Source organism: Vipera berus (assembly GCF_964194415.1).
Source record: "Vipera berus genome assembly, chromosome: 7".
NCBI lineage: Eukaryota > Metazoa > Chordata > Lepidosauria > Squamata > Viperidae > Vipera > Vipera berus.
Window position 1 is genome coordinate 17,197,401 of NC_138209.1, and position 12,981 is coordinate 17,210,381.

The 12,981-nt window shown below is 37.6% G+C and overlaps 1 protein-coding gene across 4 annotated transcripts in view; it reads left to right on the forward strand.

Annotated features, from left to right (window-relative positions):
* The window catches only part of PDLIM5 (PDZ and LIM domain 5), a 147,827-nt gene that overhangs the window by 81,214 nt on the left and 53,632 nt on the right, over positions 1-12,981 (forward strand). For all 4 annotated transcript variants that reach the window (XM_081332577.1, XM_081332580.1, XM_081332578.1 and 1 more), the window contains one exon: positions 5,209-5,245. In XM_081332577.1, coding sequence (XP_081188703.1) covers positions 5,209-5,245 — 37 coding nt within the window. The remainder of the gene's footprint in view (positions 1-5,208; positions 5,246-12,981) is intronic.

Sequence of the window (12,981 nt, forward strand, 5' to 3'; positions counted from 1 at the left end):
TCACCAGACGGTTTGGAAAAATGGCGGCAAAACCATCCCGAAGCGACGGATCAGAACCGAGTCGCCGATTCCAAACAACAACAACACCACAACGACAACCAACAACACCACAACGACAACCGAGGGACATTGCAACAAGACCGCGCGACAGCGACAATAGATGTGGCAGCTGCGGAGGCAACCATCCCCGAGCAACATGCAGATTCCGTTCTGCTAGATGCAGATTGTGTGGGAAGACTGGCCACATTCAAGCCATTTGCAGGGGTCGTGCACGCGACAATCGTCTACACGAAGTCGACGTTTGGCCCGAAGGTAAGGTAACCCCTTACTATAGTGGCAAAAAGACCCCTAGACCTTGGGCACAATACCCCAACCGCGGGGAGGTGGCGCGAGTCAATCACATTGGGAAAAGAAAAATAAACCATATTTTGGGATCAAAATTAAAAATTGTAGTCCAGTTGCAAGGAATCCCTTGCAAAATGGAAATTGATTCTGGGGCCTCAGTGTCCATAATATCCAGTGAAACCCTTAAAAAGATTGAACTTAAAAGTGGCCGCAAAGTTCCACTTAGTTCAACCAAAATTCAATTGGCAGACTTCCAGAAAACCCCAATAAAAATTAAGGGAAAAGTTACCCTTAGAGTCAAATATAAGGGGTTTAATGGAACACTAGACTTAATAGTTACAGAAGGCCATAGAACTAGTTTAATAGGCCTTAACTGGTTCCCTGCCCTGGGGATTTGGGTCAGGGGAATAAACACCGTTATTAATAATAAGACCCTCAAATCTGTCTGCGATGAATTCGCAGACGTATTTGATGGGTCTTTGGGTAAATATAAAGGGCCCCCAATTAATTTTAATTTAGACCCATCGGTTAAACCCATCAGGCTTAAGGCCCGACGGGTGCCTTTCGCCCTGAAGCAAAAAATCGAGGCCGAGCTCGATAAGCTTGTAGGCCAAGGCGTTCTAGAACCGGTTGAGGGTGGTTTGTGGGAGACGCCGATCGTCACACCCCTTAAACCTAATGGGGATGTGAGGATCTGCGCTGACTACAAAGCCACCCTGAACCTCGGAATGAAAAAACATGCTTACCCGGTCCCGACGGTGAAGCAGGTCCTCGCCACGATACAGGACGGCGCCATATTTGCCAAGTTAGACTTGGCGCAGGCGTATTTGCAACTTACTGTTTCCAGGGAGGCTGCTGAAGCTCAAACTATTGTTACCCACAAGGGGGCGTTCCGGGTCCACAGACTGCAATTCGGTATTGCAGCAGCTCCAGGCATCTTCCAGGAGGTGATGGAGAGGACCTTAAAGGGCATACCTGGTGTATGCCCTTACTTTGATGATGTTCTAATTGCTGGAAGAAATGAAGAAATATTAGCTGAGCGTCTGGAACAGGTATTGGGAAGATTCAGGGGGGCTGGACTTAAATTAAAAAGGGAAAAATGCTGTATTGGGGTTAAATCCACAGAATTTTTAGGATTTAGGATAGATAAAGATGGAATTCACCCTACACCTGATAAAATTAAGGCAATTAAATTGGCACCAGAACCAAAAAACAAGGCTGAATTACAAGCCTTTTTAGGATTAGTCAATTTTTATCATACATTCTTGCCTCATAAAGCTGCCATCGCGGAACCACTACATAGACTATTAGATTAAAAAAACCCATGGCAGTGGCATGATAAACATAGAGTCAGTTTTCAAACATTAAAAGATATTCTTTCAAACCAATCCACAGTTACTCATTTTATTGAGAATAAACCAATCTATTTAGCTTGTGATGCTTCACCTTATGGTGTGGGGGCTGTTATCAGTCACATGGATTGTCATGGCATTCAAAAGCCAATTGCATACTATTCCAGGACGCTTACCAAAGCTGAAAGGAATTATGCTCAGATTGATAGAGAAGCATTAGCAATTGTGGCAGGAGTAAAAAAGTTCCATGATTACCTTTATGGTAGGAACTTTACCATACTCACTGACCACAAAACATTATTGGGACTGTTTACCACTGATAAACAGACACCCCAAATAATGTCTCCCAGAATGCTGAGGTGGTCAATTTTCCTCTCAGCATATTCATTCTCACTGCAACATAGACCTGGTAAGGAAATGGGCCATGCAGATGCCCTTAGCAGACTGCCTTTAACCAACACAGAGGAGGACCCTGCCCCAGTAGGACAAATTATGTCATTACAGGAAATTCCTGAATGCCCCTTAACTGCTAAAGAAATAGCTGAGGCTACTAAAAAAGACCTTATTCTCAAAAGGATTATGGCCTGGGTTCTTGGTGGTTGGCCTAGTACTAACCCTGATGCCAAGTACATCCCATATTTTAGGAGGAAGAATGAACTATCATCCCATTTGGGATGTATTTTGTGGGGCAACCGTGTTGTTATTCCTGAACTGCATAGAACTACAGTTTTAACTGAATTACATGAGGGACACCCTGGAATTGTGCGAATGAAGGCATTAGCTAGAAGTCACTTGTGGTGGCCAGGGCTTGATAAAGATATTGAAGAACGCGTTTCAGGATGTTATTTGTGTCAGCGATCTAGACCAGAGCTGCCACACACACACACGCATAAGTGGGAATCGGCCAGGAATCCATGGTCTAGGATTCACATTGATTTTGCAGGGCCATTTCAAGGTTTAACCTTCCTAGTTGTGGTGGACAGTTTCTCTAGGTGGCTGGAGGTAGTGCCTGTTAATTCAATGACATCTAGTAGAACAATACAGGTTTTAAGGGGCCTCTTTGCCACTCATGGGTTGCCTGATGTGATCGTATCGGATAATGGGCCCCAATTCACCTCTGTTGAATTTCAGGATTTCCTCAGGGCCAACTCGATTAGACATACAACATCAGCACCTTTCCACCCGTCCACCAATGGCTTGGCTGAACGCAACGTGAGAACCACCAAAGACGCCTTGAAGCGAATCATCCGTGGCGACTGGCACCAAAGACTGGCAGACTTTTTGCTGACCCAACACACAACCCCTTGCACGGCTACCGGGAAAAGCCCTGCGGAAATGAGGTGGGGCAAACGGCTAACCACCAAACTGGACAGGTTACATCCTGACAAACTACCCTCAAGTGCTGAACCTGACATCCCAATCAGGTCCTTCAAAATAGGAGACTTAGTCTGCGCCAGAAACTATGGACAGGGGGACAAATGGGTTCCGGGGGTGGTCACTGACATAATGGGGCCGTTGTCTTACACCATTGAGGGGGAAGGAAATAGAGTAAGTAAAAGACATATTGATCAATTAAGGAAGAGAGTTGCCGGAAGTATGCCAGTTGATGGGGGTCAAAGCGTACACGGGGGTGATACTGCATCTTGGTTTAATCAAAACAACTTGCCAGCTAGCGATGAAGCGGAAATTCAAACCAGTGTGCCCACAGCTAACCCTCAACATTGTCAAATTGACTGGGAGCTGTCCCCTATGAACAGGCCAGCAGCACCTGAGCAACAACAACAAACACATCAGTAATCACAATCTGTTAGTAGGGAATCGTCAGAGCCTGTAATTCAAAATTCCAGACCTATAAATATAAGCCAGCCAAGCAGACAGTCAGTTAACAATGACTTAAGCAGCCAACCCAATAGATACCCATCTAGGGTCCACAGGCCACCCAAATACTTGAGGGATTATGTCAACAAATAACATCAACTGGGGGGGAAGGGGTGTTATGTCAGTAGCTTTGTTGCAAAGTAGGTTCCTTGAAGCGGGAGATTCTGGTGCAATTATTGGTTAATGTTGTAGAGGCGGGAAAACCCGGACTTGTGATTGGATACAGTTTAAACAGCTCGAGTATAAAAGCCAGAGTTATTTTGACAGTTGTCTGTTGACATATGTGTATTGAATAAACCTTATTGCTGTTAAACCTCACTGAGTCATTCGTCTGCCTGAACCAAACACTCATCATGTTATCCAGTTGAATAATGAAACATCTGCAAGCAAATAACCAAGCTCAAAGAGCACCAAGGACTACAGAGTAATAACTAGTCGGTATAATAATATAGAACTGATGACTCATAACATATTTATATATATATATGCATTTTACTTTGTTTTTTTCCAGTAAAAATTAAATATCTAGGTTGACTTTTTGCCAGGGTTAGACAAATCTGTTGATTTTTTCAGTTTCTTATTTTTCTTACTTTAAAATTTAATTCAGCCTATTTCCACATGATTAAGATTTTTGAAAAAACAAATGCATGAAGAGTAATAATTCAGCTTTGAGAATCCTCCAGAAAAAAAAGAATTCATTAATTCATTCATATTCTCACCCTTTATCATTAATGCTGCATAAATATAAACCTAAAAGTGGTATTTTTACTTTTTAATTAAAAGGAATTAGTAATGAAATATAGCAGCATTGTATATTTGGCCAGGTTTGAATGGTAAAGAACAAAACAGTAATAAATATGTGAGAAATTAATTCTGTGACCCTTTGAACTTAAGTTCTTTTCATGAACTACAGAGCCAATACTTTGAAAGTGGGAAACTTTTTAACAGCACTTTGCAATATGTTTACTAAGTGGTTTGCTGAATGCAATAAATACTGATGGATTATAAAAATTATAAAAATTCACAGAATTTTTAAGTAGCAATTTAAATTGTGGGCAGGGTATTTTACATATGTACCTTTTAGAGCAGGAATGGTGAACCCCTTGGGTCCAGTGTGTCAGAAATTCAAAAAATGCCCAATTTTGGTGTGTCACATACAGACTAAAGAGAAATAATTCATAACAAAGATTCGCTTTGGATAGTGAGGTGGGTGGCACATTAAATAAACAAATAAATACGTAATTGTAAATATTTTTCAGTTTGTCTCTCAAAAAAAAATGCCTACCTGTGGCAGTTCCGGGTCACATGAGGCTTGGAAACTTCGGAGAATTGTCTTGTGTCTCTGAAAAGAGTGGGAAAGCATGCCCCATTCTTGCATGATTTTGGGTGGCTCCAGATCCCAGGTGAGAGGGACCCTCCCATGCAATGTCCAGAGGCCAAGAGACCACATGTGCCAAAAATGACATAGCATGTGTCATAGGTTTGCCATCACTGTTTAAGACCATCATAAGGCATTCGAAACAATAGGATGTTTAGATATTAGTCTTGTCATAAATTAAGGGTAAAAGTTTCATGGTTCAGTGAAGAAATGGCAACTTCATGGAAACTGAATGAATGGCTTATTTTGTTGCAGTGAAAGAACCAGAATCAGACAATCTAAAGAAGACAAAGTAAGATAATTATTTTATTTTATTTTTATTTTTTAAAAAATATTGCATGGATTTGCTTTGATGTATTAAAAGAAGTCTTTAAGATGTCACAAGATTCTTTAGTTTTCCAAAAATCATGGACATTTTAAAGTTCTGGTTCTTGTTTGTATGGCATTTATTTTTAAAATAAATTGGGATAGGTCTAAAATTGCCGATTTAACATTGGTTATTTTAAAAAGGAATTTGCATAAAATTAAATACTTATGTAGGCATCTAAAGTTATTAATAATACTTACATAAAAATGGAATGGTGTCATCAGTAAAAAGGAATATTTTTTAAAACAAATTAGAACAAGCAATCAGACGTTTAGAGGTAATTTTTTAATCTTTTAAAATGTTTTAGAAGTTTATCTTTTTATTATACTAAGCAGATTTAGAATTATATGTTTCACTACTGAAATATAGGCCAAATGTCAATTTTAAAATAAGTTTTTATGACAAAACTAACAAGAATTGCAATGCTACTGAATCTTTATTTTAAAATAACATTACCAGTGAGGCAGGTCAATGCAATTCCTAACATATCCTGATTCCTTTAGCTTGTGAATATTTGAAATGTTGTTGTGTCTTCTGTCTGTCTTGGACTGAGAATGGTCTTATTGACTGCAAGGTGGAATTCTTTAAAAGCGTAAGAGTCTGTATCCTTGTTTTATTATTTTCCTTTAGAAGATTTTATTATTAAAAATTGCATTTTGCTCATCATTACTGAGTTTTCCTAGGATAGCTTACACTGATCACAATATAAAAAAAGCTGAAATCAAAACAATAATTAAATATAAAATATATGCAAAATAGCAGAATCACAAAGCTTCAGAGAAACACAAAATATCAATATTTAAAATATAAATATTTTGTCTGCTGCCAGAAAGACAACAAAGAAGGTGCTAGGTGTGCCTCTCTGGCACACTATTCCTGGTAGCTTTTTATCACATTACAACATGAAGATAACCATAGAGAAAACATATAATCATATAGGACAGGCATGCCAAACTTGCGACGTCATGTGACATATCGCAACTTTTTCACCATTGCCGACATAGGGCTGGGTGCGGTTTCGGCATGATGCATCCGGCAGTTTGACATGCCTGATATAGGAAGAGGCAGAGTGATCTTGAGTACTGTACAGAGTTATAAACCTATATTCTCTCAGTCAGAGTAAGTTCCTTCAGTTATAGCTGGCTGGTGTTTGAGCAGGTCTGTAAGATGCTGTAGGATTTGTGGACTATGGAATATTTTGCATCTGCACTTTTACTTGTAATTATACACAATAGTTCTAGAACCAGGTTTATTGGCAGTATTAGAAATAGCATAGCATACACTTCTTTTTCAGTAAAAAGTTAGATTCTGCATTGAGATAAACTAACCTCATTAACATTACCCAACTTACCTTGCATAACTGTGACTTTATTAATAATGGAAGGACAGCAGCTTCTATTCTAGCCTTGGCTGCTTGTTTCAAGTGTCAGTTCACAACCAGAAGCAATAGAAATTGGCTTACTCATAAATGTCGACAGTTTGCAAAGAAGTGCAAGGACAATTAATGTAAACTCAGATTACTAATTCTGATTCTGAATTTTGCATGCTTTGGTTTGTCGTGTAGAATGGTTTGAGATGCAGACCTCTTTCCTCTTATCTGTCTTCTTCTGTCACTTCTCTCTGCAGGGAAAAGATCCCCCTCCACATCATAGGGCCTAGATACACAAAATTACGTGACTGGCACCATGGCGTTTCAGCACGTGTTCTTAATGTCCAATGATTCGCCAAGTCCTAGAATTTGAACGAGTCCTTTTCTTCCTCTTTCTCTTCCAAATGCTTTGCAAAGAAAGAAATGACAAACAAACAAACAAACACAGCTTTGAGAAAGTCTAGCCTTTTATCTATCATTTTTTTCTTTAAAAAAATTCCTGTCAGTGTATTAAGAATGAGATGAACGTGTTCTACTTCTGCAAAGCCAGCATCCTCTGTAAAAATCACCATGCAGATACAGGTGGCATAGAAAATTCATAATGACTTGAAAAAGGCAAAAGTAGGGTGCCTTTTCTGGCAGGGAAGCTGGCTCTTATTTGAAAAAGGTGCTATGTGCTAAGATATGGAGAAAGTTACAGAAATGCCTGCGTTGGAAAACATGCATAACAAACTATTTAAGCATCATTATGTACGTCCGATACGGCTCTGGTTCAATTCAGTAATATCAACGTTTGTTTCTTGTGTTAGATATATTTTATGGCAGAATGTAAATGTTTTCAAAGAGGTAATGGAAGAAGAGAGTTTTTTATTTTAGTTAATGGGTCTTAGCAATAGTTGTGTTATACAGCTCATGTTCTACTTAAGGAAAATGTGTGTACATCTGAAGCCATGTGAAGTCTTCTGGAGACAGATCAAAGTAAAAATTATATTGTAGAAGAGCCATGTAAAACAGCAAAAGAAAATAGTATGACTTAAATAAATATAGGTTTTATTTACTATGGAGTGGATTGTTTGGCGCTTCTTATCAATTTTGATCATGCATATTACTTTGTAATATAATGTATTATAGCAGATGCCTACTCATCTAATTTATGCTATGTGGAGCTCAGAACTACTGAATAAATATTGCATTTCATTTGCTTTCTCTTTTTTCTTTATCTTCTTTCAAAGTTTGCACACGTAGGTACCGTACATAAATTTACTTGAAAACATTACTGGAGAAGGATAAGAAGGGGCTGCTGGACAGTGAACGTAAAGAAACTATACATTTCCTCAGATCATTTTTATTTTTTTTAACATTTAAAGGGAGCTCCCATCATGCTTACACAAGAACTCCAAGGACAAATGATTTGTTTACATTCATACGTATAACAAACTCAGATACAAGCTTTGAGGGGAAATGGTCCAAACATGAATATATTCTACGTAGAATTTTCTTGTGATGTTTATTTTGTCTTTTATGACAACAGTTGTCACTTTCTGTTTGCTGACACTTTAGGGAAAGTCAAACAGAGAACGGAGATCTAAGGTAACTTAGTTCTTTGACATTAACAACACATGTGCACAAAAATTACCATATACAATGACAGATACCGAGTGGTGCTCATCGTGTGGTTGAATTCCGAACACCAATGCCTGGTGTTCTTAATATCTTAATATCTGCATTTTACCTGTTCTTTATGAGAGAGTTAATTGGTTAACTGATGCTTCATTCTTTAAATCACGGAATTGCTAAACTTAAGAGTGCAATAAAAAGTCACTTCTCTTTACAGTGCATGTGCACCAGATTATTCTTCAGTGAGTACACAAAATAGTGCAGTGTGACACTGGTCTGTATTCTAATTGTTCCACCTGCTTGTGAAACTGTTGTGTGAATGTTATTGTGGCTTTTATTTAACAATTGTGATGATTTCAGACTTTTACTCAAGCTAAGAGTGCATTTCTGTAGTTGTTTAATTATAGGCTGCATATAATTAAACCTGTATCTTTACTCAAGCTTAGCTTTAGTTGTATGTTAGTGTTCTACAGTAGCATTGGGTCAAAAACAAAGTAAGTCAATTACTTTACGATAAAAGTAAGTCCAGTACATATACATTAAAAAGCTTCAAGTTGGTATCTTATCTCTTAATTGACTGTATAGTTTTACATAGAACTTGCCATCTGCATTATGGGAGTGATAATACTGACTTTCAGGAGTAGTGTAAAGGAATGTCCTAATGCACACTGAGCACTTGAAATTGTTTTATTATATCATTGTACACTATGGAGTGAACCCTAGATAACTGAAGAATTTATGGTTTTCTGCCATAACTGAAATCTTGCTTTTGGAGTTGTTAGGAGTTCCTAATATGAAAACATGTAAGGGATTCTGTAGGTATTCATGGGAAATATTTGGGAACACTTAATCTTTAGTTTCTAGGCACTGTTAACGTTTCTGCTGACTATTTAGTGGAATTGAAGATGGAATTCATGACAGATGTGGAAATTACTTTAAATCAAATTTCCCAAACCTATGTCACGATAGACCATTTTTCTTTCCAGTAATTTTTTTTGCAGGCCCAAGATGTAAACATACATGTATACCGAATGATGGGTAAACTTTTGTGCATGAGTAAGTTTTAAAGACTTAGGTTGCCCAATACTCCCTGAAGGCTTCAGAGAATTAGTCATTCTTTTTCCTCTTTCTCTTTCAGTAACTGCTATATTCTGAGTAAAAGTGAAAGAGAAAAATTATTTGTGTATTTTCTAAGGACTAGGCATTTTTTATCTCAATGACAAGTACCAGGCTGCACACTGCAATATGGAAATGCTTTTCAATGGGTACTTAGTTACTTTGCTATCATTATTTTGAGGCTTCAGTCTACTGTTTATGTTGCTTTTTTCAATGTTTAATCTTGTACTTGAGCCATGTTAACCGAAGGCAATAAATAGGCTTTCTGAATTAATCTTCAGAGTAATCTGTAATTTTTTTTAGCCCTCTCTTTTAAATCTGTCTAATTTCCATTTTAGAGTTGAAAACCACCTTAAGGATTGCATGTGGCATGATTTTTACTCTGAATAATGTGATGTGATATTATATCCAGGATTATTTTAATTCTTACTCAGTACTATTTGACCAACAGTGCCAGATTGGATTATTGCAAATTGGTGGAAATGGCTAAACATCTGTCTTTTCTGATATGGTGCTTTCCAGATGTTTTGGAACTACAGTTCTCAGTTCCAAGACAGCGTGATTGGATTCTGGGAACTGAAGTTGGTAAAAATGCTTTGCATCTTCCATTCAGTATTTGGAATGAATAGAATTTGTACAAAACATTTATACAACAGCAGAAGTATAGACTGAATTCTCGTTTGTTTACCATATGCTACTGTCATTATTGTAACAGAACACTTGATCTCTGGCAATAATTACCAGAATATTTACCAGAAAAAAATGTGTCAGATACTTTCAGTTAAACTTCTGGTGGTGGTCTTTCATTTTTGTAGCTCTGTAGGGTCAGGAAAATACTATGCAAATCAGTCCTTGCTAGGTTTTTCTTTGCTCAGAAAAAAGCATTGCTTTTGCCAAAAATGGGAAAATACTGTTTAATAAATATATTTTTTCTGTAATTATTTCTATGTTTGTCACCTATTTTTCAGTATTTACATTCATGTTTGTTTCCCTAGTGCTTTTTTAGGTCTATCTGTCTTTGTCATTATATGTCTTTTCTTCATAGCACAAATCTGTTTTCACCTCAACATCATTGCAGTTCTTCCTCGTTACAATCAAACCTTGTGGCTTAATGTAACCAAGTCACCAACTTGTTATCAATATTCCTTAAGCAAAAATAGTGATATTCAACAAAAGACCTGCCAATCATGCTTCTCAACTGATAACTAGTACCAACATTGAACAAACAAAGGCATTTAAATACCTAAGGATGACTTTTCAGTCCTTCACTGCTAGGAGAGATCAATCCAAACCTGTCACTAATTGAGCTCGGCCTAAATTTAGGATTGTATTTTTAGAGTCAGTGGAGGTGGCAGCCAACTGTGTGTCCGCTACCATGAATATTTTTTAGAGCTAAACTGATCAATCTTTTCCTGGATGGTTCCCATGCTGGATTCTTTAAAGGTCTAAGATATATTTTAGTGGTACAGTGAAAAGCTTTTAAAGTCCCACCCTCCATGGGTCCCAAAAGGGTCCTAATTCATTTTTCGTAATTGGAATCAGCATTTTTAAGGGGAGTTTGCATTAGCTTCACCACTTTATATTGAGCTTCACAGGAGGTTTTGTAACCCTCTCAAGTCTTCTGAATTTTTCTTACCAAGAAAAAAAGTTTTGATTAATATATTATTTATAGGCTGTTACATCTAATGACTTTACCCACCCACCCCCCTGCTATGATTAAAACAGGAGACATTGATTTGCCCCTGGCCATGTACCTTCTATGGTTTCTCAGCCTGGGAAAAGGTATTGATTTTGATCCTATACAACATAGATTCTGAGTTCAATACCTAATTTTATTAGGGTCTGAAGGATCCATCACAGAATTAAACATACTCTTGATATCACTGCATTACCATTTGAAAGACTTGAGAACCATTTGGTTGTTTCCAGTTTTGATTAGGGGTATATATTTATTTATATTGATATATTCAATCATTTTCTTGTCACAATGAAACCTGGATGCTTGCTTCTTATGTTGGAAGACCTAAGTATTATAAAGAGCTATTGGATTCTGATTGGAGTCAGTCCCTTCTCAGAGATCCCATGCCCTCCCCATTATGCTATTATCAGTTTTAATGCAAGCACTTTTAATTTAATCCCTATTCTTGTTGTTCTGAATCTCCAAAACCATATGTCTTCCTATAACCTAATTCCCCTAGATCTTTATGTCCCATTGCTATGTCTAATTGCCATGGTGGCACAGTGGTTAGAATGCAGTATTGCAGTCTGATTCTGCCTACTGCCAGCAGTTCGATCCTGACCGGTTCAAAGTTGACTTAGCCTTCCATCCTTCCAAGGTTGGTAAACTGAGGACCCATATTGTTGGGGGCAATATGCTGAATCTATAAACCACTTAGAAGTGCTGCCACTATTATAACTGTATAACTGTCACTATTGATGGCTGCTGCACTAGACTATGAGAACAAACCCTCCCCCCCCCAAACCATTTATATATCCTGGCTTTGTAGGGCAGAACATACATTAAATTTGTTTCTCTCTGAAGCTAAGATTTGTTTTAACAATCTGTAATGTATTTGATTGCCTTATATTGTTGTTTCTATTCTATCAGAAGTTGTATTTTCTACAGTAGCTAGATTTGAAAATACAAGCATTCTATTATTATTACATATAAATCATATCTAGAAATATAGCAAATGGACTAGAAGCTCAGCACTCCCATTCTGAAGCTACTCAGATCTGCGAAATACCTGAAGAATTTCAACAATCAGCAGCAACAGCACCACCACCACTACCACAGCCTCAAAGGTTGGCTCCTCTTTTGTGATTCCATCAACTCACAGATCACAATCATGACTACATTTTGTTATGAAAACTCGTCTGTACCATGTAGTAATATAACCATTAATAATATCTTAAGAAATGAGGGATATTCTTGATTAGGTAATTATCACATTTGAAAGTCAAAGCGCTATGTTTACCGTCACTTTACTACCAATTACAATTAGATTCCAGGCTTCGGGAAAAACTACAGTTGATTCTTTTTTGCATAAAGGGCATGTTTACACATAATAACTCTTGATATGTCATGTGCTTATTGCAAGGAAGGTTGCTAAGTGATGAAAGAAGACCAAGGGAAAATTACTTTGATCTCAACTGTGGGGAAAAAAAGAGTTTTTGTTATTGACACTTTTCTAATGTGAGGTTAAACTGGGGGCACAAAGTAGTACTAATGTGTCAAAGGGCATGGCATATTCTGTTCCCAGTGTCTGATTGGCAAAGATAAAACAATCTCTATTGTAGATCTGATTAGGGTTGCATGCTGCATTTTCATTGAAACTTCCAGTATTTTTAGGATGTCTTCAGAACATTAAAATATAAGATAAATCTGGGCATCGTAAGGATTTCTTGTTATTTTATCAAACTAATTATTGAATTGCTCCAGCGATCTGAATTGTATGTATCTACTCAGTTTTGACAGTTTTAGAAGAATGGTAGGAACTGTCTAAAATGCAGCAAACTTGAAAGTTAGCATGGATACTAATCAAGTCTTTCACCTTCA